This window comes from Macaca mulatta, chromosome 11, assembly GCF_049350105.2.
Source record: "Macaca mulatta isolate MMU2019108-1 chromosome 11, T2T-MMU8v2.0, whole genome shotgun sequence".
In the NCBI taxonomy this organism is placed as follows: domain Eukaryota; kingdom Metazoa; phylum Chordata; class Mammalia; order Primates; family Cercopithecidae; genus Macaca; species Macaca mulatta.
Genome location: NC_133416.1, coordinates 123,858,897 through 123,882,968, shown reverse-complemented (window position 1 = coordinate 123,882,968; position 24,072 = coordinate 123,858,897). Strand labels below are relative to the sequence as shown.

At 46.5% G+C, this 24,072-nt stretch overlaps 1 protein-coding gene across 3 annotated transcripts in view; it reads left to right on the top strand.

Moving 5' to 3' along the window:
* The window catches only part of SPRING1 (SREBF pathway regulator in golgi 1), a 160,617-nt gene that overhangs the window by 122,500 nt on the left and 14,045 nt on the right, over positions 1–24,072 (top strand). Inside the window, exons 6-9 of one of the 3 annotated variants that reach the window (XM_077955309.1) lie at positions 2,347–2,466; positions 4,569–4,732; positions 12,361–12,536; positions 15,218–16,074. The exons of 1 other annotated variant lie outside the window; for it this stretch is intronic. In XM_077955309.1, coding sequence (XP_077811435.1) covers positions 2,347–2,466 — 120 coding nt within the window. In that variant the 3' untranslated portion in view covers positions 4,569–4,732; positions 12,361–12,536; positions 15,218–16,074. Of the gene's footprint in view, positions 1–2,346; positions 2,482–4,568; positions 4,733–12,360; positions 12,537–15,217; positions 16,075–24,072 lie in introns of those variants that run through there. One more of the 3 variants, XM_077955310.1, reaches the window with a different exon arrangement.

Genomic DNA, 24,072 nt, shown 5'->3' with positions numbered 1-24,072 from the left:
GCTTCATTCGTTTTAAAATAGCTCCAGCCCAGCTGAGGATCGCACGGGGCCTCGCACGGGGATTTGTACTTATAGTCATGGAAATACATTTATTTTACTTTCCTCTTTCTCTCTCTTTGAGGGATTTTAATCTATCATGCAGGAGTATTCCTCGCATGGCAGGAAAAAGCCTTGCTTTGCACTGAAGACAAAGAACTGCATGTCGTGTTTACTGATAGAGAAGAGCTCCACTCGGCTTCACCCATGGGCTTCTCAGGATTAGATAATTAGGGAGCTCCTTAGTGCTTACCCTGGGGGTGTCAGCTGGAAATCTACTGTCACAATGGTGATCTTCCTGCAATTTAAATGCTGGATGTGGGGTTGGCAGAGGGAAGGCGTGTTAGAGGGGTGTCACCTTGCTAGGTTTAGTGCAGCAGAAAAGAGGCAGCATGTCTTGGGTTGACTTGAGCCTGATAGACAACGTGAGGTCACAACCTACCCCGATTTATCAACAGGACAACTAGCCTGCAGATATCCACTCTAAAGGGCTGGGAGGGACAGGAAAGCCATGCCTAGGTGGACCCTGCTCAGGATGAAAGGGAGAAAGCCAGACTGAGGTCAGTGATGACCTAACTTCAGAGGCATCACGTTCTCTCATCCTCCACTGTCCCACCTTCAGGGGACCTGCAGCCAGGGACCCAGGGCCTTTGAGCCTGCACAGCTGGACTAAAAATCTAGAAAGCCTATTTGTTTCTCTTTTTTTTATTTTTATTTTTTAGTTAGAGACAGCATCTCGCTCTGTTGCCCAGGCGAGAGGGCAGTGGCACAGTCACAGCTCATTGAAGACTTGAACTCCTGGGCTCAAGCAATCCTCCCACCTTGGCCTCCAAAAGTGCTGGGATTACAAGCATGTTTGTTTTTTCCTCTTTTCTTCCCCTTCCCTTTCCTCCTTTCCTTTGTTCCTCCCTTTACTCCCTCACTTCTTCCTTCTCTCCCTTCCACGGAGGTACTCAGCTTTATTGACCAATCCCTGTTGGATATTTAGCTCGTTTCCAGTGTTTGGCTACTACAATTTCTGCTTTAATGAAGAAGCTTGTATGCAGTTATTTTGCACCTGTCCCAGTGTATCTGTTGGATGAAGTTCTAACAGTGGAATTGCTTGGGGAAAGGGGGTGTCTGTTTTCCGTGGCTGCTGTTAACCAAGGACCACTAACAAAGTGGCCCAAGACAACACACATTGTTCTCTCACAGTCCTGGAGGTCAGAAGTCTAAAAGCAATTTCACTGGGCTAAAATCAAGGTGTGGACAGGGCTGGTTCCTCCCACGGGCTCTAAGGAAAGATCTGTTTCTTTGTCTTTTTCAGCTTGTAGTGCTGCTTCAATTCCTTGGCTTGTGGGTCCTTCCTTCATTTTCAAAGGACTTCCCTGTACCTCTGCTCAGTCATCACATCACCTTTCCCCTCTGACCTCCTGCCTCCCTCTTACAAGGACCCTTGTGATGACATCAGACCCACTGGGCCAACCTAGAATAACCTTCCATCTCAAGATTCTTGCTTTAATCACATCTACGAGGTCCTTTTTGTTGTCACTTAGGTAACACTCACACATTACAGGGATTAGAATGTGGACACCATGATTCAGCTTGCCTCAAAGAATAAGCCCTTTAATACTTTTGAGAAACTGTACATTGCCCTTCATAGAATTTGTAACAATTTACCTCCCCACCATCAATATCCAGGCACCTGCATTTCCCATACTTTACTGATACATCTCTATCAAACCAATTCTTTGCAAATTTAATGATAAAAAAGTGTGTTTTTCTTTTCTCTTCTTCTTTCTTTCTCCTTTCTTTCTTTCCTCTTTCTTTTCTTTTCTTTCTTTTTCTCTCTCTATCACCCAGGCTGGAGTGTAGTAGCATGACCTCAGCTCACTGCAACCTCTACCTCCAGGTTCAAGTGATTCTTCTGCCTCAGCCTCCCAAGTAGTGGGGATTACAGGCATGCATCACCACACCTGACTAATTTTTGTATTTTTAGTAGAGATGAGGTTTCACTATGTTGGCCAGGCTGGTCTCGAACTCTTGACCTCAAGTGATCCACCTGCCTCAGCCTCTCAGAGTGCTGGGATTACAGGCATGAGCCACCATGCCCAGCCTCAGTGTGATTTTAATGAGCATTTCTCTTATGAGTGAGATTGAGGATGTGTTTACATATTTAAGAGCCATTTATATTTTAGTTGGGGTACACTATCTTTTCACACCATTTTTCTTTGGGCTATTGGGCTTTTCCTTTGATTTGTCGTTCTTTAGAGGAAAATGAGCCCTTTGAGTTGAATTGCTAAGGGTGTTATTACTAACCCTTTTTTATAGATGAAGAAATGGAGGCTCAGAGACCTTAAAGAACCTGCTCAAGGCTACAAGCTAATGTCTGGCAGAGTTGGGATTGAACCATCCTTGATTTTGAATGTCATCCCTGCTATTGTCTCATAGGCTGGTGGATAAGTATAGATCATTTCTGTCAAACCACACAGTAGGGATAACAATGAACCTCTTAGATTGGACCATGATTTTGCAATTTTCCAGTGGTTTTCATTTTTATTATCTTATTTTTACTCTCCTACATCTTATTAGCCCACTTTATACATGGGAAACTGAGGCTTAGGGAGACTTAGGGGCCTGGTCACAGTCACATGACTGATGAATGTGAAAACCTAAGATCAGAGTCTGCCACTAGCCCAGCACTTTTTTCCATATAGGGAATGTTGAGGCCTTTCATGTACCACTTAAAAATTTTTACCAAGGCCAGGTGTGGTGGCTCACATCTGTAATCCCAGCTACTCAGGAGGCTGAGGCAGGAGAACTGCTGGAACCCAGAAGGAGGAGGGTGCGATGAACCAAGATCATACCACTGCACTCCAGTCTAGGAAACCCAGCAAGACTCCATCTCGGCCGGGCGCGGTGGCTCAAGCCTGTAATCCCAGCACTTTGGGAGACCAAGATGGGCGGATCACAAGGTCAGGATATCGAGACCATCCTGGCTAACACGGCGAAACCCCGTCTCTACTAAAAACACAAAAAATTAGCCGGGCGAGGTGGCGGCGCCTGTGGTCCCAGCTACTCGGGAGGCTGAGGCAGGAGAATGGCGGGAACCCGGGAGGCGGAGCTTGCAGTGAGCTGAGAGCTGGCCACTGCACTTCAGCCTGGGCGACAGAGCGAGACTCCGTCTCAAAAAAAAAAAAAAAAAAAAAAAAAAGCTGAGTTGTGATGGGAGGCGCCTGTAATCCCAGCTACTTGAGGGCTGAGGCAGGAGAATCGCTTGAACCCTGGAGTTGGAGGTTGCAGTGAGCAGAGATCATGCCACTGCACTCCAGCCTGGGCAACAGAGCAAGACTCCATCTCAAAAAAAAAAAAAAAAAAAAATTAGTTGGGTGTAATGGTGGACACCTGTAATCCCAGCTACTTGGGAGGCTGAGGCAGGAGAATCACTTGAACCTGGGAGACAGAGGTTGCAGTGAGCTGAGATCATGCCACTGCCCTCCAGCCTGGGCAACAGAGCAAGACCCTGTCTCAAAAAAAAAAATTTTTTTTTCACCCTATCCATGTACACAAATACTTTGATTTATTTAGTATAATTTTTAAATTAACTCATGTTCTAACAACTTAGCCTCATTCTAATCACTAACAGTGTTAAAATCACAAGTTTGATGTCCTCCTTCTAATGTTCCCTAATTCCATATATCTAAGAAATTCCACATATCACCTAAAACCCTCTTCTTGTTTCCCATCAGTGGTATAAGTAAGTACTGCATATTTTGTAAGCACTTAATTAAGTTTGTTAGGCCTGATGGAAAATGACAGGCCCTCATAATAGATGTCCTTTATCAAGCACCGATTAAATGCCAGGAGTTTCATTGAATCCTTACAGCAACTTTAAAGGGACGGATATAGGTCTTCCCCGTTCATAGAGCAGAAAACAGGGGTTCAGAGAGGTTAGGCGGCTTACCCAAGGTCACACAGCCAGGAAGTGGCAGGGTTGGGACTTGTGCTCCAGTCCTGCATTGCCCCAGGTCCCCCCAGCCTGGCACTAAATTTGCTGATTGCAGAACTGATCGCCAGTTGGTGATTACCAGCCAGGACTATAACCACCCATGTAAGTGAAGGCATTTAGCTATTTCACTGCATGCGGAGTTAGGAATCCTCAGGCAGCCTGCGGTTTGAGGAAAGGGCCTTTTCTGTTTCACCTTTAATTGTTTTAGCTCCACAACACTTCTGTGAGGTGGGCAAATATAATTAACCCATTTACAAACGAGGAAAGTGGAGAGGTTAGAATGATTCCCTAAAGTCACTCAGTAAGTGAGCGGCACAGCCAAGAATAATAAATAATATTATTTCAGGAGACGCAAACTCAGTGAACCTAAAGGCTTCCTGGTGCTCAGACCATCAGAAAGTGCTTCCGGGCCCTGACCCTTCAAAATCGACACTTCCCCACCACGGCAGAGGTCTAGGTACAACATTTTAAGTCTGGGAGTTATTCAGACTGTCCATGTGAGTTCAGACCACCCCCAACATTTTCTCCCCATTATTCTTTTCAGATCATAGCTTGATTAATTTTTCCATCAAGAGAATGGCACTACATATTTTGTAGAGGCAAAAATAATACAGATTTTGCCTAATGGAATGCTTCCAAGGTCACTGTGAGGATGAATGGACTCGCATTCAAAAAGCACTTCGGAATCCTAGACAGGCTGAAGTGAAGGTAAGTCTATTGTTCTTCGTCCTAACAATAGTCATTGATTGGGGAGGCATCCCTTGATAACCTTTTAATTTTGCTATGAAAAACTGGTGGAACAGAAGGTTGCTAGTTCCTGTTGGTGAAAAGACAATGTACGCCCTCTGGTCTTCAGCCATTCCCTTCAACCCTTCTCAGCTACATGTTTTCAGATCCTAGTGACCAATATGACTTCCACAACCAGAGTGGAACAACCAGAGTTTCTTTGAAATTCTTTACAGTCTGCAAGCTGCCAGAAGGATCCTCTGAGACACAGCTGGTTTGATTTTCTTTGAGGGCTATTCAATACTTTAAAACTTGGAGGGGCCAGGTGTGGTGGCTCATGCCTGTAATTCTGACACTTTGGGAGGTTGAGGTGGGAGGATTATTTGAAACCAGGAGTTTGAGACCAGCCTGGGCAACATAGGGAGACCCTGTCTCTACAAAAAATAAAATATGTAGCCCGGTGTGGTGGCACACACCTATAGTCTCAGTTACTTGGGAGGCTGAGACAGGAGGAGCCCTTGAGCCCAGGAGTTGGAGGCTGCAGTGAGCTATGATAGCACCACTGCTCTTCAACCTGGACAACAACAGAGTGAGACCTCGTCTCTAAAACATAAATAAATAAATAAATAGATTAATTAAATAAATAAAAATAAAATAAAACTTAGAGGGCTGGTTTCTGGAGATGTCCATTTTATAGAGAGGGAAACGGAAGGGAGACTTGGGGGCACCTCTGGTCCCAGGTCTCCTGACCTTGTTGTTTTTACTATGTCCTACCTGCCAAAGAAAATATCAGTGTCTCAATCCACCCGTGACCTGGTCACTCACTCCCAGAGTGGAAACCTGCCAACCCTGACGATGGTGGCCCCCTAGAGCCACCCTCCCCCGGAGCCTCCTTCTTGGACGTGCTTGCTGTTAAAGAGGGTTGGTGACAATCATCTCTTAATTGCAATACCTCCTGTTGGCCTGAATAATAGTTGAAATCTTGTGGGCGCGTTGGCTGGGCATTAGGGGGTGTTTCTGTTGTGCCTCGAGCAAAGGAAGGCTTTATTCACACCAGCATCTGTTCCAGAGAGGTCTGAAAAGCTCAATTATTCAGCAGAGCATGTTGGAAAAATAAAACCCCGAACTGATGTGTTTGAGGTCATCCCTTGGCTCATTTGAATGTGGGGAGCCAGGACTCCTGACCCTTTACTTCCATTGGCCTCGACTGTTACTTGAAACTCTCTAATCTTAACTCTGATTCTATAAATACCTCCAGTTTTTAAAAATGTAGATATATCTTTTTTTTTTTTTTTTAGCAAAAAGCTTGAAACCAAGAAACTAGTTTGCCTCTCTATCTTTGACTCGATTTAATTTCAATTAATAAAGTTGGATTAAAAGTGGGGAGCCTAATTCGGACTTGCAGGGGAGAGGGGGCTTACTCTGTGCCCAGCAGAGCCAGGCGGAGTTCTGGCCCTTTTCTGTTTCCTCTGACCAGCAGCTGATTCCTTTGATATCTCATCTTGCGTCCTGTCCAAAATAAACGATGGGCGCGATGCAGGTTCCAGTAGCATGGAGAGACCGTCTGCTGGTACCATCTGATTCCTCAGCAGGCAGAGCCACACAGTCCTGGGAGGCAGCGGCCACCAGGGCGAATTTATAGGCTGCAGGTGGGGGATGCTACCTTGCCCTTCACACAGGAAAACAGCCTAGGGAGGGGGCATGCTTTGTACCATCTCGGATTCCCATCCCCAGAACTCATGCCAGGAATTCACCCGGACTGCAGAACCTACAGGAAGCTGCCTGTGTGACAGATTACTACCAACTTGCTGTGTTACCAACTTGCTGTGTGACCTTGGGAAAGGCACTTTCCCTCTCTGGGCCTAATTTGTCTTATATGTGAACAGAAAGGACATCATCATCATCATCACCATCATCATCGTAGTTAATGAGTGCATCCTAGAGGATCTCCTAGTATGCTTGCCAAAGAACCTCTGTGGCTGATATTATCATCCTCATTTTACAAACAAGGAGTTGCAACCCAGAGAGGTTAAGTCACTTGCCCGCATTACAGAGCTAATAAGTGACATCGCTTCAATTCAGGCTCAGTCCCTCTGACTTCCGATCCTAAGCTTTTAGCCTCCTACATTATAACATTGACACTTTCTGCACGTTCACTCTGTGAATCCTCAAAGCAACCATATAAGGTCAATGCCATCATTACCCACATTTTACAGGTGACCAGTGGTCTCATAACATTTTTTCCACCTGTGGGAAAAAAAGCTATTATTATTTTTCTTTCTTTTTCTTTTTTATTTATTTATTTTTATTTCTTTCTTTGTTTGTTTGTTTATTTATTTATTTGAGATGAAGTCTTGCTCTGTTGCCCAGGCTGGAGTGCAGTGGCATGATCTTGACTCACTGCAACCTCCACCTTCTGGGTTCAAGCAATTATCCTGTCTCAGCCTCCCAAGTAGCTGGGATTACAGGCACCCACCACCATGCCTGGCTAACTTTTGTATTTTTAGTAGAGATGGGGTTTCACCATGTTGCCCAGGCTGGTCTCGAACTCCTGACCTCAGGTGGTCCACCCACCTTGGCCTCCCAAAGTGCTGAGATTACAGGCATGAGCCACTGTGCCCGGCAAAAGCTATTATTTTTCAGTTCAGGAGAACAGTGGCAGAGACGTAAGATTAGGAAGGTCAGTGGTCAGCCTTCCTGTTGTCTGAGGGAAAATGACGGAGCACACAGGATGAAGAGTAGATGAAAAGCGAGGACGTGATCCTGCAGAGTGCAAACTCCTTGGCCAGGCCCGCAAAGCCCTTTCCAAGTTGCCTCTTGCGCCTCTCCCATATCAGAACGGCCTTTAATTGCTGCAAGCCTAGGGGGTAGGCACTGTTCCCGTGAGCCTTTCACAAAGGCACAGCGGCAGCAGCTAACGAGGTACCCCAGTTTGCAGAGCTCTTATCTGGAGCTGCAGGACTTGAACTTGAGCCTGAGCCCAAAGCCCTAGCTCTCGATCCCTTTGCCATCCATCCCGCCTCCTGGCACTAACCCTGACCTTCTGCTCTGGGCCACTTGGGACCTCCCTGTTCTACAAACACCCATGCCTTCTGCTGTCCTGATTTTTCTGTCCAGCACACCCCTTCTCCCTTGTCTATTGGTCACATTCCTTTATTGTCATTTGATCAGGGCCAGTTCAGGGATCACTTCTAAAAAAGTTTTTCTTATATATGCCTGTAGTCCTAGTTACTCGGGAGGCTGAGGGGAGAGGATCACCTGAGGTGAGAAGTTGGAGGCTGCATTGAGCCGTGATCACGATACTGCACTCCAGAAAGAAAGAGTTTTTTCCTAATGCCTCAGGCAGGAGTCACCTCTCCCTCTGTGTCTCCAAGCTACGGAAACGACTGTTGGATGACAGTGGTGGTGATCGCCATCACTGTTACTGTTATAAAATTGTGTGCAGGACGTAGTGCTTGGCGTTGACACAGACCCCATTCCACCCATTCCCGTCTGCCCTTCATACAAAGTGGGTGCTCTGACGATCTCCAGCTCACTGACAAGGACGCAGTTTCAGAGATGCTAAGTACCTTTCCAAGGGCCCCTCGGCTAGAAAATGCAAGGCTGTGCTGTCATCAGCAGGAGGAGGTGTGAGGACAGAGGCAAGAGGTTGGAGAGATGCAAGGGAGAGGCCAGGAGCCAAAGAATGCTGGCGGCCTCTAGAAGCCAGCAAAGGAAAGGGAGGCCAGGTGCAGTGGCTCATGCCTGTAATTCCAGCACTTTGGGAGGCTGAGGTGGGCGGATTACTTGAGGTCAGTAATTCGAGACCAGCCTAGCCAACATGGCGAAACCCTGCCTCAACTAAAAAAAAAAAAGTACAAAAATTAACCAAGCATGGTGGCATGTGCTTGTAGTCCCAGCTACTCGGGAGGCTGAGGCACAAGAATCGCTTGAACCCGGGAGGTGGAGGTTGCAGTGACAGAGGGAGGCTCTGTCTCAAAAAAAAAAAAAAAAAAAAAGAAAAGGAAAAAAAGGGAACTATCATTGTGTCATCAGCACCATCCCCTGGGCCTGGCATACAGAAAGTCCCAGCCTATGCTTGTTCAGTGGACACACAGGCTGGGCATTATCGATGTGCATACAGGACTATCAAAAGATTTCAGGACTGGGGGAGGTGGCTTACACCTGTAATCCCAGCACTTTGAGGGGCTGAGGTGGACAGATCACTTGAGGCCAGGAGTTCAAGACCAGCCTGGTCAACATGGTGAATCCCCATCTCTACTAAAAATAGAGTGGGTGTGGTGACACGCCTGTAATCTCAGCTACTTGGGAGGCTGAGGCAGAAGAATCACTTGAACCCAGGAGGCAGAAGCTGCAGTAAGCAGAGATCGTGCCACTGCACTCCAGCCTGGGCAACAGAGCAAGGCTCTGTCTCAAAAAAAAAAAAAAAAAATTTCAGTTGTCGGGTACGGTGGCTCATGCCTGTAATCCCAGCACTTTGGGAGGCTGAGGTAGGAGGATGGTTTGAGCCCAGGAATTTGAGGTGGCAGTAAATTATGATCACACCACTGTGCCCGACCCCGGTTAACAGAGCAAAAGTCCCATCTCAAAAAGAAAAAAAAAAAAAAAAAAGGATATCAAGCCCCTGTCCTAGAATGTTAGCTCATAACCCCAAATCTCCCAGCTCTCAGCCTGGCTTTTCTGACCATCCCTCCAGGTCAGCAGGACCGTCACCCCAGCTCATGCTACACATCCTATTCCAATGAATGGCTCTTTTCTGTCTGGATTGTTGTTTCCAATTATTTGTCCATCTCTATGGAAACATTTCTTAAAAATACTGCACATGAACTTGAATTTTTGACCGGCGATGTCTCTGGAACAGGTCTGTGAGCACGGACCCGGTTTACATTGAGGGAGGAGGCACCTCCCTCCCTTCCACCCCTCGGTGACAGACTAACAGTCTCTGGGTGGGGCAGGAAGCCTGAGCTCTGGCCCCAGGCCCGCCCTTAACGCTCTCTGTGGCCTTGGACGAGTCATTTCACACCACCTTTGTGTACTTGCACTTTACTTTGCTTCCTTACTTGATTTTTGTTTTTTTATAGAGACTGGATCTCGCTATGTTGTCCAGGCTGGTCTCGAATTCCTATACTCACATGGTCCTCCTGCTTTGACCTCCTAAAGTGCTGGGATTGCAGGCATGAGGCATCAGGCCCGGCCTACTTCCTTACTTGTAAAGTGAAAAGTTGATCCAAATAATCTCAAATGTTCTTTTCTGCTCTAAAATTTGATCTTCTCTACACTCTCCTAGTCAGGAATGTTCTTGCTCTGCCTACTGAGTGGCTGTGCTGTGCAACATCTTTTTGCACCACTTTCTAAGGAGTAAAGAGCTATGTGCAGTTTTTTGAACATAGAATAATAATAACAACAATAAGAACACCAATTAATTGGGCACGGTGGCTCATGCCTGTAATCCCAGCACTTTGGGAGACCGAGGCGGGTGAATCACCTGAGGTCGGGAGTTCGAGACCAGCCTGACTAACGTGGAGAAACCCTGTTTCTACTAAAAATAAAAAATTAGCCGGGTGTGGTGGCGCATGCCTGTAATCCCAGCTACTCGGGAGGTTGAGGCAGGAGAATTGCTTGAACCTGGGAGGTGGAGGCTGTGGTGAGCCGAGATCACACCATTGCACTCCAACCTGGGCAACAAGAGCGAAACTCTGTTTAAAAAAAAAAAAAAAATACCAATTAACACTTTCCATTTGATACTCCTCTGCCAAGCACTTTGCCTGTCTTACTTCATTTACTCCTCACTGCCCCAGTGGTAAGTCTTCCCCCTCTACATTCCAGAAAGTCTTTTTCACAGAAGACCTTTGCTTAGAAGGTCTGCCTTTGTTTAACGGAAGACAAACCTTAGTTCTCTTCTTTTTATTTTTTAAATTTTGAGGCAAAGTCTCGCTCTGTTGCCCCGGCTGGAGTGCAGTGGCGCCATCTCGGCTCACTGCCACCTCTGGAATTCAAGTGATTCTCCTGCCCCAACCTCCCGAGTAGCTGGGATTACAGGCGTGTGCCACCATGCCCAGCTAACTTTTGTATTTTCAGTAAAGACGGGGTTTCTCCACATTGGCCAGGCTGGTCTTGAACTCCTGAGCTCAAGAGATCTGCCTGCCTTGACCTCCCAAAGTGTTGGGATTACAGGCAGGAGCCACCGCGTCCGGCCTTAGGTCTCTTCTTGAACTGCCCTGCTTGGTAGTCTGAATAGTTCCCAGAGGGGTATCTGGAATGTTCTCCTAGCTTCTTAGAATAGAATCATCCTGGCCAGGTGCAGTGGCTCACATCTATAATCCCAGCACTTTGGGAGGCCGAGGCGTGTGGATCACCTGAGGTCAGGAGTTCAAGACCAGCCAGGACAACCTGGTGAAACCCCATCTCTACTTAAAAATACAAAAAATTTGTCGGGTGTGGTGGTGAGCACCTGTAATCCCAGCTACTCGGGAGGCTGAGGCAGGAGAATCGCCTGAACCCAGGAGGCAGAGGTCTCAGTGAGCCAAGATAGTGACATTGCACTCCAGCCTGGGCAACAAGAGCGGAACTCAGTCTCAAAAAAAAAAAAAAAAAAAAAAAGAATCGAATCATCCGTTCAGCATTTTCTGGGAGCTTGCTGTGTACATGCTAATCAATTAGAGAAGCGGTTCTCAACTGGGGGCAGTGTTGCCCCCGTAGGAGGCATTTGGCAATGTCTAGAGGGATTTTTGGTTGTCACATTGGGTGGGGAGTGCTGATGTCATCTGGCAAGGGCCAGAGACAATGCACAGGACAGCCTGTCCCCGGCAAACAAAGAATCATCATACTCTAAATGTCATTAGTGCCAGGTAGAAACTCCTGGGCTGGAGAAGACAGGGGTGTCTGCCTATTTCCCTTTTAGTGTCTTTATTTCAGAATGAGACCACCAGCCAGGCCAATGTCTACAAATAAACAGCCTACGATGATTTCTCCCTCCTGGTTGCGATTGTCCAGACAAAGGAAAGAAAGTAGTCTGTGGCTGGTTCTGAGCCTCCCTGCCCGTTCTGAAGCCTCAGAGGCGGCACTCCCGTCTCCAGACAGAGATTTGAGTGGTTGCTGCAGAAGAATCCTCAAAGGCATTTTCAGCTCCAGTCCCTGGCCACAATTTAAGGATAGAGTCTGCCAACCATTTGTGAGGCTAAGTGGGAGGAGGAGGAAAAGAAGAAAAGGAGGAAGCCATTTCTTAGTACCCATGGGGCCGAAATAAGAAGCAGTCTTTAGGCCGGGCGCGGTGGCTCAAGCCTGTAATTCCAGCACTTTGGGAGGCCGAGACGGGCGGATCACGAGGTCAGGAGATAGAGACCATCCTGGCTAATACGGTGAAACCCCGTCTCTACTAAAAATACAAAAAACTAGCCGGGCGAGGTGGCGGCACCTGTGGTCCCAGCTACTCGGGAGGCTGAGGCAGGAGAATGGCCGGAACCCGGGAGGCGGAGCTTGCAGTGAGCTGAGATCCGGCCACTGCACTCCAGCCCGGGCGACAGAGCCAGACTCTGTCTCAAAAAAAAAAAAAAAAAAAAAAAGAAGCAGTCTTTAAGCGGTTTGACTTTCTTTAAAAATCACTTTTGTAGTGACATCAGCTTGCCCTCTGTTCTTGGCAATGGAAGAGCTTCTTGAGATGAGAAAGCCTGGGTTACTTCAGCTGCTCGTCACTTCCATTAAGTTCTCTGGATGTTGCAGCCTGACTTCTGCCCAGTCCTGAGAGTAGGGCTCCCAAAAGCCAACAGAAATGTCTCCATCACCAAAGGTACAGGCATCCTTTTGTTTTTAAATTTCAATCGTTTTAGGGGAATGAGTGGTTTTTGGTAACGGGAATGAATTGTGTAGTGGTGAAATCTGGGCTTTTAGTGTACCCGTCAACCGAAAAGTGTACATTGTACCCAATAGGTAATTTTTCATTCCTCATCCGCGCCCCACTTCTGAGTCTCCAGTGTCCATGATACCACTGTATGCCTCTGTGTACCCACAGCTTAGCTACCAATTATAAGTGAGAACATGTGGTATTTGGTTTTCCATTCCTGAGTTGCTTCATATGGGATAATTGCTTTCGGCTCTATTCAAGTTGCTGCAAAAGACATTATTTTGTTCTTTTTTATGGCTGAATAGTATTTCATTATATATATATCACATGGCATATATAATCATATGGTATATACATAACATACATATAATATATACGTGATATATATACATATATATAATCATGTGATATGTATATACACATATATATACACACCGTGTGTGCAAATATATATATATAAGTCACATATTCTTTATCTATTCATTGGTTAGTGGTCCCTTAGGTTGATTCCATATCTCTGCAATTGTGAATTGTGCTATGGTAAACATTTCAAGTGTAAGTGTCTTTTTTTTTTTTTTTTTAAAGACAGAGTCTCACTCTGTTGCCAGACTGGAGTGCAGTGGCACCATCGCGGTTCACTGCAACCTCTGCCTCCCGGGTTCAAGTGATTCCCCTGCCTCAGCCTCCTGAGTAGCTGGGACTACAGGCGTGCACCCCCATCCCCAGCTAGTTTTTGTATTTTTAGTACAGACAGGTTTTCACCATGTTGGCCAGGATGGTCCTTATCTCTTGACCTCGTGATCCGCCTGCCTTGGCCTCCCAAAGTGCTGAGATGACAGGTGTGAGCCACCGTGGCCAGCCTGCAAGGTTTCTTTTTGATCGTGGGACGTCTTAATCCCCAGGCTCCTAACTCTTTTGCTGTATTTGGTTTCACTGGGCCCTTCCCTCTTTTGTGTCACTTTCTCCACCTTAGTGGCTTTCAGTGTGCCTCCCAGTCTTCCTCCTACCTATTGATGACTCCTTGTGAGTTTCTTTCGTTGTGTGCAAGCCTGCCCTCAAAGCTCTGCCTTAGCTCTCATGTCCTCTTAAAATCGACTTTCATGTCTGCCTTCATATGGACTTTGTGGGCCTGCCACTGTGCAATCACACAGGGCCCATGTGCTTGGTGTAATGTTCTGCTGTCAGCGTCTTGAAATTCTATTTATTTATTTATTTATTTATTTTGAGACAGAGTCTCTCTCTGTCACCCAGGCAGGAGTACAGTGGCATGACCTCAGCTCACTGCAACATCTGCCTCCTGGGTCCAAGCAATTCTCTTGCCTCAGCCTCCTGAGTAGCTGGGATTACAGGTCCATGCCACCATGCCCAGCTAATTATTGTATTTGTAGTAGAGAGGGGGTTTCACCATGTTGGCCAGGCTGGTTTCCAACTCCTGACCTCAGGTGATCTGCCCGCCTCGGCCTCCCAAAGTGCTGGGATTACAGGTGTGAGCCGCCATGCCTGGCTTGAAATTCTTCATATATTTTGAACAAAAGACCCTGCATTTTCATTTTGCAGTGAGCCCTACAAATTAGGTGGTTGGTCCTGCCTGCAGGTACCTCCAACATTAGTACTTCCAACAAAAGTACTTGGGCAAGTGACTTAGTTTCCCTGTGTCTCAGTTTTCTTGGGTTCTTAGATGAATTTAATGAAATCACACTTAGAAAGTACTAAGCATGGTGTATGAGCACCAGAGACTTGACAAGTGCTGGTTAGGATCATGGTTTCTCGCTTCTTTCTTGCCTGGACCTGGTTTTCTCTTGCTCATCTCATTTAAAAGGATGACCAGTTTCCTAGTCATTCCAACTTGTAGTTTTTAAATTATTGGTTCCTCCCATTTAACTCTGCCCAGCCAATCAGTCATCAGCTCCTCTTTATTCTGCATTTGAAATGTTTGTTAAACTTTTTCTCTTGGCTGGGCGTGGTGGCTCATGCTTGTGATCTCAGCACTTTGGGAGGCTGAGGTGGGTGGATCACGAGGTCAGGAGATCGAGACCATCCTGGCTAACACAGTGAAACCCCGTCTCTACTAAAAATACAAAAAATCAGCTGGGCATGGTGGCGGGTGCCTGTAGTCCCAGCTACTCGGGAGGCTGAGGCAGGAGAATGGCATGAACCCAGGAGATATAGTTTGCAGTGAGCCAAGATCGCGCCACTGCACTCCAGCCTGGGTGACAGAGCAAGACTCCATCTCTAAAACAAAAACAAAAACAAAACAAAACAACAACAACAAAACAACTTTTTCTCTTCTTACCTCTGTGCAGCCACTGTGGAGACTTAGCTTACATGGACTGTTACAATAGCTTCCTAATTAATCTCTATGTCTGCGGCCTTTTCTTTTCTTCTTCTTCTTTTCTTTTTTTTTCCAAAATAGAGAAACTTGATCCAGCAGCTGAGATGAAGTCAAACTGGTCCAACAGGAATTTACGCAAATGCCCATTTGTCCTTGAGGATGGTTCTTTGAAAGAGAGTAGGAAAATAAAACCAACATCAGTGCCTACTTGTGTGCCAAGCTCTGGACACACATGTTTTTATTTCATCTTCACAAGGACCCTATTAAGTTGCCCTTGTTATCTCCCATTTTACAGAGAGAAAATCAAGGCTCAGAGAGATGATCTGACTTGGACAATTTTCGAGTGACACAGCTGGATTCACACCCAGATCTCTCTGACTTGAAAGTACCTGTTGTCCAGAAAAAAAGACGTAAGTGGAAAAATCAGTGAGACTTGAAAATAGGAGCTTAGTTTAGTTAATAGTAATGAACCAATGTTGGATGGTTTTGATCATTGCAGGATGGTTATGTGAGCTGTGAAGAGTAGAGAAACTTGGGTGAAGGTTATATGGGAACCCTGCACTATTTTGCACCTTTTTGTAACTCTAAAATTATTTCAAAATAAAAAGTTACAGCCAGGCATGGTGGCTCACGCTTGTAATCCCAGCACTTTGGGAGGCGGAGGTGGGTGGACCACCTGAGGTCGGGAGTTCCAGACCAGCCTGGCCAACATGGCAAAACCCCGTCCCTACTAAAAATACAAAAACTAGCCAGGCGTGGTGGTGCACGCCTGCAATCCCAGCTACTCGAGGGAGGGCTGAGGCAGGAGAATCGCTTGAACCCAGGAGGCAGAGGTTGCATTGAGCTGAAATCGCGCCACTGCACTCCAGCCTGGGCCACAGAGTGAGATTCCATCTCAAAAAAAAAAAAAAAAAAAAAAGTTACGTAAACTGTGCACTTTGGGAGATAAGGATGTGTCGGCGTAGGTTCATCAACTGTAACAAATATGCCACTCTGGGGCAGGATGTTGATGGTGGCGGAGGCTGCGCATGTTTCAGGAAGGAAGTGTATGGGGAATCTCTGTACCTGCTGCTCAATTTTGCAGCGAAACTCTCAAAAAGTCAAAAACCGTTGTAAAAAATAAAGTCCATTAAAAAAGGAAATAAACTACCTGCTGTCTCCACTGTGTGTTCTCTGTACGTCTCACTGAACATCACGATCTTCTGCAGAACAATCCTCCACCCCTTACCCCCGCCCCCATACACACACTCATGCCCATGCACACACAATGGGCTCACACGAACTCCACAGTGTCTTTGCACAGGGAATATCGCGCCCATCAGCAAATCCAGCTGCAAGCTGTACCCTACTCCTAAGCATCAGTAGGAATCGTGAAAAGGAGATAATAAAGGGGTGCATGTGAATTACACTAGTAGCTGTGTTCATCTACTTACCCCTCCTTTCTGGCTACAAAAATGCAACGGTATTACTTGCAACATACGTTGCAAAATGCCTTTCCTACCTCTCCCCCCCCCCTGTATTGCCTCCTCCCCTTCCTCTTCGGGTTGGCGTGTAACCTCAGTGATCCAGCCAAATGAGTTATTTGAGATGGAAACGTTAATTTATTTGAGCAGATGGGCGTCAACGCTGCTCTGTAAAAAGGTGGCGGTATGCCGTATTGGCCCAGAGTGGTGCAGATGAAGTCCTGGCTGCCTCGCTGAATCACCGAGTGTGAACAGAATCATATGTTAACGGCACTGAGGGAAATGCCTATTTAAGCCAAACCCTTCCAGAAAACAAATCATTAGCCCCCGATTTTTGTTTTAAATCTGGATTTTCACATCTCAGGTTTGCTGAGGGTCTGAAAAATCTGAAACTCATTATTTCTCAAAGTGTGGTCTGATGACCACCCTCCTCAGAGTCACCCAAGGGCTTATTAAAAACACAGATTCGGGGGACCCAACCCCCCTGACCTACAAACTCCCACTCTCAGGGGTGCAGGCTTGGAGGAATCTGCAATGTTAACAAGCTCCCTGGGGAACTGTCACTAACATTGGGCCCCCATCACTGAAGCGGTGCTGTCAAACTGCCCAGGAAAATCCTTTCAAAACAAAATAAAACAAAGCAAAAAAAAAAAAAAAAAAACCTTGGAATTTGGGGTGGGATTTTTGTTTATTTGGTTGGTTGTGTCTTTCTTTCTACTTCCGTCTACTTTTTCAGATTTTGTGCGAAAGAATGACCCCCCCCTTTGGCGATTAGAAGTAAATAAATAAAAAGGATAAAAAAGATAGCACAAAGAGATTATTTGTGCATGAGAAGTAAAAGACAGTTTGGAAATTTCAGGAATTTCCAAGAAAAGGAGGCTTCCTTGTCTCTCTGTCCTTGGCAACTGAACTTGGACTAGCTTCTCCACACTCCCCACCCCTACCTCCCCCTCCCGGACAGCCGCCTTCTCTAAGTGTTACAACCAATTTTCTCTTGAATACATGTAGTGAGGAAGCCTCAATGACTTCCCAAGGGACCTTACTTATAGGGAAGAGGCACCACGGGAAGATTTATGGAACGTCTGTAAAATATGTGTGTAGAAACTTGCGACATTCTGATCACTACCAAGGAAAAAAAAAACAAAACTGGACAGTTTCTTACTAGTCAGTTTCATGAGCATTTTTATGGATTTTTAAAAATTAATTAATCTTTTCTCCCTTTGTTAGGAATTCTTGGCACAGACACAAGCCCGGGAGAAGGGTAATATTGCCCACGGGCTGTGTGTCCAAACTGTCAGGCTTTCAATCCTAAATCTCTGGAGGCAAAAGGCCAGATTTCATGTGCTTCCCATGAAGTGGGGAGAATCTTGTCAACGTTGGAGAGAAGGGAGTATTATTAGTGGGATTGCCACCACTGCCTCTAACAGCCTCAGTGCCACTGGCAAGCGCCATATGGTCCTAGACAGCCTCTTCCCTGGGCTGTCTCCACGCCCAGAGCCATTTGCAGGATGGGAAAGAGCCCTCAATGTTTGCCACACGGCACCAGGCCCTGTCTACCTCTAGCGCCCTGGTCCTATGTGGAAGCATCAATCGGGCATCTGGTTTTTCTCAGCCTCACAGGTTCCAGTCTTCCCCCACCCCCAACCCCCGCCTCGGCAGTTTGCTGCTGAAGACAATGAACCAAGCGGAATTTCCCGGCCTAAGAGGGGAACTGGAGCTCGGCATCCTGCTTTTGTTACCAGTTCATCTTGGGCTCCTTCTTGGCCTCAGTTTCTTCATCTGTAAAATAAAAAATCCAGAAAAATCTGCTCTAGAGGAATGTTGTGAAGATGAGAGATAATTTGGAAACTGGTGGTTCTCAACCGGGAGCAACTTTGTCCCCTCTCTACTCCCACACCCAAGGGGGTATTTGGTGATGTCTGGAGACAGTGTTGGTTGTTACAGCTTAGGGGGAGGGGTACTACTGGCATTTTGTGGATAGAGGCCAAGGATGCTGCTAAACATCCTACAGGGCAGCCCCCCCAACACCAAGAATCATCCAACGCAAATATCAATGATCCTGGCCGGGTGCGATGGCTGATGCCTGTAATCCCAACACTTTGGGAGGCCAAGGTGGGCAGATCACTTGAGGTCAGGAGTTCAGGACCAGCCTGGCCAACGTGGCAAAACGCTGTCTCTACAAAAATACAAAAATTAGCTAGCTGGTCGTGGTGACGGACATCTGTAGTCCCAGCTACTCTGGAAGCTGAGAGAGGAGAATTGCTTGAACCCGGGAGGTGGAGATTGCAATGAGCCAAGATTGTGGCAGTGAGCCGAGATTGTGCCGCTGCACTCCAGCCTGGGCAACAGAACGAGACTCCATCTCAAAAAAAGAAAAAAAAAAAAAATCAATGATACTGAAGTTGAGAAATCCTGATACAAAGTGCCTGGCAAACAGCTGGTGACTTAGGTGATGATAATGAAAAAGGATGTGGGAAAAGGAATATAGTAAGTGTGTTCAATAAACCTTAGCTACAATTAGTAGATCCAAGATCATGGATAGCTGCTTCCCTGAATGCTCCAAACAAGCTCAGCTAGACAGTGTCATGATTGATTAGTGATGTCTGCCATGGGCACAGCAGGGGGAAGAGGCAACGTGAGTGCAGTGTATTTGCTGACCCTGGACTGTATGATGTCTAGCATCTGTTTCTCCTCTGACATTCTGTGATCCTATTGCTGTGATTCTGTGAGTCTATCTTCAAAGTTCTGGAGTCAGCATTATTTACAGAATATTTAGGCAGCCCAGGCTCCTGCAGGCTTGCTTGGCAGGGCAGGCTGGTGAGCGGAGATCCAGGAAGACAGCGCCCGCTCCATGCAAGGTAAAATAGACAGTTGCTGACAGGATGTGATGTGGGTGACATGGAAACTCCCCCCTGACCCCTCAAATCTTCCCCATCTCTCATGAGTTAAATGTTTAACTGTCAGAGTCACTCCATTTGGATTAAAACATTGTCTGCAGGAGACCTTTGTTTAAATGTACAATATTACCTGGAAGGGATAAGCATGCAATCCATCCCAATATGTTAATCCACTAAACTAGTTGTAGCTCAGCAGAATAGAATTGAGAGGAAATGGGACAAAGGAGAGAGGTATTTTTGAGGATGAGAGAGGAGGCTGGGGGGGGAAGTATGGATTATAGAGCCAACGTCACTATATTGCACAACTCCAGGAGGTGCTATTCACACTGGAGCCGGGTGACCAAATCACCCTGAGACTTCTTTGTTTTAAAACTGAAGATCCTATGTCCCAGATGCTCCCTTTGTCTCAGACAAACCAGGGCAGTTGGTCACCCTAACTCTCGACCACGTGGCACAGGAGGAGCTTTGTAGTCCTAGCTGTCATTTACTCCTCATGGTGTTGCCTGAAATCTCTTTCTGGATATGTTTCTCCCCTGCTTGTGAATCCTCTGTGGCTCCCTAGGACCCACTGAACTGGATTGAAATACCTTTCTATATAGTGCCTAAGTTGGCCTGAGTCTTGCTTCCTGATCCACCTCCCTCTAGCTGTGAGTCACCCCAATTAGTCACCATGCCTGAGACCCACCACGCACTTTCCTATGCCCTTTGGCTTGGAAAACGAGCTTTTCGAGAGGGGAAACCCACTTCTTGGAGTGTGCCTAACTTGTGCCAGTAGCGAAGGAGTTAATTTGCCCAGCGTTTGTGTTGTCAAACTCACCACATGTTGCTGCCAGTGAGTTGGGGCTCAGATATGACTACCACTTGGTGTCAGGAGGGACACCATTTGTTCCAAAGAGCCCCAGGCACCCGCTCAGGGAAGGGCAACGCCACCAGGCACATGGAACCACCCTAAAAAAAAATAAAGACTCCCTTCCTTCCTTTACTCTTTATTTTTAAATTTTATTTTTTTTTAAAAAAGCATTTTTCTATGTAGAGAGAGGTCTCACTATGTTGCCCAGGCTAGTCTCCGACTCCTAGACTCAAGCGATCCTCCCACTTTGTGCTCCCAAGTTCCGGGATTACAGGCATGAGCCACCATGCCCAGCCTACTCTTTAAACTTTCCAAAGCAGTTTCACATACATGCCTCAACAGATCCCCTCCGTATTTCTGAGCAACAGGTAAGATGAATGTCGTGCCCATTTGACAGGTGGGAAAACTGAGGTACCGATCAGAGAGTCCTATCCTCAATACAGAAAGCTTTCTGGATGGGGAAGAGCAGGCACAGGGGTGTTTCATGTCTCATAGCAAGTTGGTGACTGAAATGGAACTAAGCAAAGTCTTCTGACCTATGTTCTGTGAGTTTTCTATTCATTTGTTTTTCAGATATTGACTAAATGCTTATATGTCAGACACTGTGTTCATGTCATAATAATGTCTACAGCTAGAGTTGTCTCTACGATCCTACACTTTCTACCTGCAAGTCCCATTGCTAAATTATTTACGTGCCCTCTCTCATTTCAATGCATGACAGCCACCCTTTGAGGTATGATTACTATTACTGTCCCTAGACATAAGTGAGGACACTGAGCTCGCCCAAGGTCACTTAGCTCCTAAGCGGGTGCTGGGGTGTAAGGACTTTGAGCCTGCGCTCCTTTACTGCTTTGCTGAGGCTTGTTATCTGCACTGGGGTGGCCTACCCTCTTGAAGCTTACTTTTTTTGGGGGGAGGGGGACAGAGAATCTTGCTCTGTTGCCCAGGCTAGAGTGCAGTGGTGCACGGCTCACTACAACCTCCACCTCCCAGTTCAAGCGATTCTCCGGCCTCAGCCTCCCAAGTAGCTGGGATTACAGATGTGCACCACCACGCCTGGCTAATATTTGTTTTTTAAGTAGAGATGGGGTTTCGCCATGTTGGCCAGGCTGGTGTCAATTTCCTGACCTCAGGTGATCTGCCCGCCTTGGCCTCCCAAAGTGCTGAAGCTTACATGCTTATAAGGAGATAAATATACCAATTTTCTGAGGTCTGGTCTTTGCCTCTAAGACCCTCCAAGCCCTTCCTTCCCAATAAGAAATATTCCAAATAGGAGAGAAAGGATGCAAATGTTGATTAAGCCCCTCCTATGGGCCAGGCACACGCATATCCATTTTCCATACCACCTAGCAAAGTGGCTGCAGATGGTACTGAAGAAATCAAGGCTCATTGAGTTGACATGGTTGTTCAAAACTGGCATACTTGGTTTGCAGGGAGTAGAGACCTGGCCTTGGACGGTGATGCCATCTGACTTGCTTTTTCTGCCAGCCAGCTCTGGCTCTCCTGGAGGACAAGTGACGGGGGGAAGAAGAGTTTGCCATGAGTCTTTTGGTCACGGAACTACAGAAGCAGTTCTCTTGAGGCTTGATACGTGATCTTTAGTACAAACCCTCGGGACAGGAGCCAGAAAGTCACTCTCCCACCCATTTTGGGACAAGGGAGGTAGGGGGAGGACCCAGGACCGGGTCCTGGCAGAGTCCCGCTGCCCACGACAGGCAGCAGGTGGCGCCATGGCCCCGGCTTAACAAGGACACCGGGAAGGTGGAAAGGGGGGGTTGAGGGGGGCAGTTGGACTCCAGAAAGAAAAACTAGTGGAAAACAAGGCTTTAAAAGAAGAACAATTTGTTCCAAAACATTTGCCTTGTAACGGGGTCATCTATAAATTCTGGGATTTCCTGTTTGCCTCAGGGAGGGCAGGCAGGCCAGCCGGCGGGCAGGCCACTGTCTTCTCTGCAGTCTGGAAGAATCATTTCAAGCCCAGCTCACGAGCTCCAGCCTCCCCTGGCCCAGATTGGCTCTGAAATTTCCCAGCTTTTGTGCCCGTAAGCAGGATCCTGTGACAGCACAGTCTCCTTGAGCGGTGCTCCAGTTTCCACTGGGTTGGGAGGAGGCGTGAGATCATGGTCGTTTTTCAAAGGAGAGGCTGTCTTCGTGATCTCCCTGTTCCGTCTCCACCATCGGACTTGTTCCAAAACAATCAAAGACGTGGAGACAATAAAATGAAAGTGATGGAAGTAGCCCTATTAAAAAGAAGAGAGCTGTTCCGGTCAGTATGGGGACAGAAAAGAGAAAAAGAGTTGGAAACAAGTAATTTTTTTTTACCAGCCCAGTAGAACTTGAACTGAGCCCATCAGCCCAAAGGACAAAGTGCAAAGCCCAGGACTGGCCACTTGATTAAGAGATGTGGCCTGACCTCACTCTACCCAAATGCCTTCATCATGGGCTCTGAGCGGCCAGGCACAGTGGAGAGGGCAGGGGGCTTTGGAACCAGTCGTTCATGAGCTGCGTGACCTTGAACAAGCCATTTAATATCTTAGAACGTCCGTTTCTTCCTCCGATAAGTGGTGAACAGTAATTAATACCTGCTATGCCAGGAGGTTGTGAGGCTCATGGATGGCCTGTGTCAAAGACTCATGTGTAACAGCAATGCAATGCAAACAAAGGTCACAATTCCCCCTTGACAGTCATCCCCATGAGGCCACCAGGCCATCCTCACGGGCAAAATCACAAGGAACAGCAGAACTCTAAAGGGAAGATTATCTTACAAACTCACAGTGATATCTTTACATGTCTCTGCAGGAAAAGTCACAATGAAAATATTGCCCATCAGTTGTGAAGACGGTTAGGATTATGTTTTCTCTTTACATGGAGAGCCAAGACCAGGAGTTTAAGTGGGATCACATAAGGGAAGAAGCAGCAGCTTTGAGTCTGGCTTGGTTTGGGCTAAAGACTCCTGGCTCAGTCACAACGCAGCGGTGCCATTGGACGAGATGCGTATCTCCCTGGGTTTCAGTTTCCTTATCTGTACAAGGGTGATGGGCTGGAGGAAATCAGGAATCGTTGACTCAATGCCTATAGGGGTCAGACGTAAGATAAGGGAGTGACGTGGGGGATGGGTCCAAGGGCGTGGTTGCCTCTCAGTCCCAGCTGCTCACGGTCTGGAAGGAATTGGGACAGTATTGCCAGATGTTTAAGAAGCCAGGAATCTGGAGTTTTATGAGACGTGGTCCAAGCTGTAAAACAATGCAGGTCAAACAAAACAGGTCTGTGGACTGCATCTGGTTCTCAGACCTCGGTGATTCCAGAACTTCATGGGATTGTTAAGTTCAGGAATCCCTGGAGACCCTGCCTGTCTCACTGTTCCATGATGAGACCCAAGTTCTTGCCTGTATTCCTTACCTCTCTGCCTTCAAGACCCTCTCCAGTGCCACTGATTCAGAGACCTCATTCCTGTCCCCTGCCCTCTATAAGCCCAGGCAAAAATTCTTTCTTCTGTGCTCATACAGCACCACACATGCACTCATAGAGCTTAGGACAATTACCTATTAGTATGAATGTCTACAGATTGGGGCCTGTATCTTTGTCATCTCCAGCACAGTGCCTGGTACATAATAGGTATAAAAGAATGTATGAACTAACCTGAAGGCTTAATTGGCTTTCTTGGTTTTAGTTTATTCTCAGTGGCAATAACTTTATTCTTTTCTAATTATATAATTCATGTTCATCGTAAAAACTTTCAAACAATCCAGAAAAAAGAACTCTGATAACTTTGTTTTCTGGACATGCTCAGTGTAAAAAACTTTATTAATACAGAAAAATAAAGGAAAAATTAAGTCACTGAAACTTATCACCATGTGTTTCTTTCCTGTGTTTTTGTGTGTATGTATATATGTTTAAAATGATAAGACCGTATAATATGTAAAATTTCATATTGTATTTC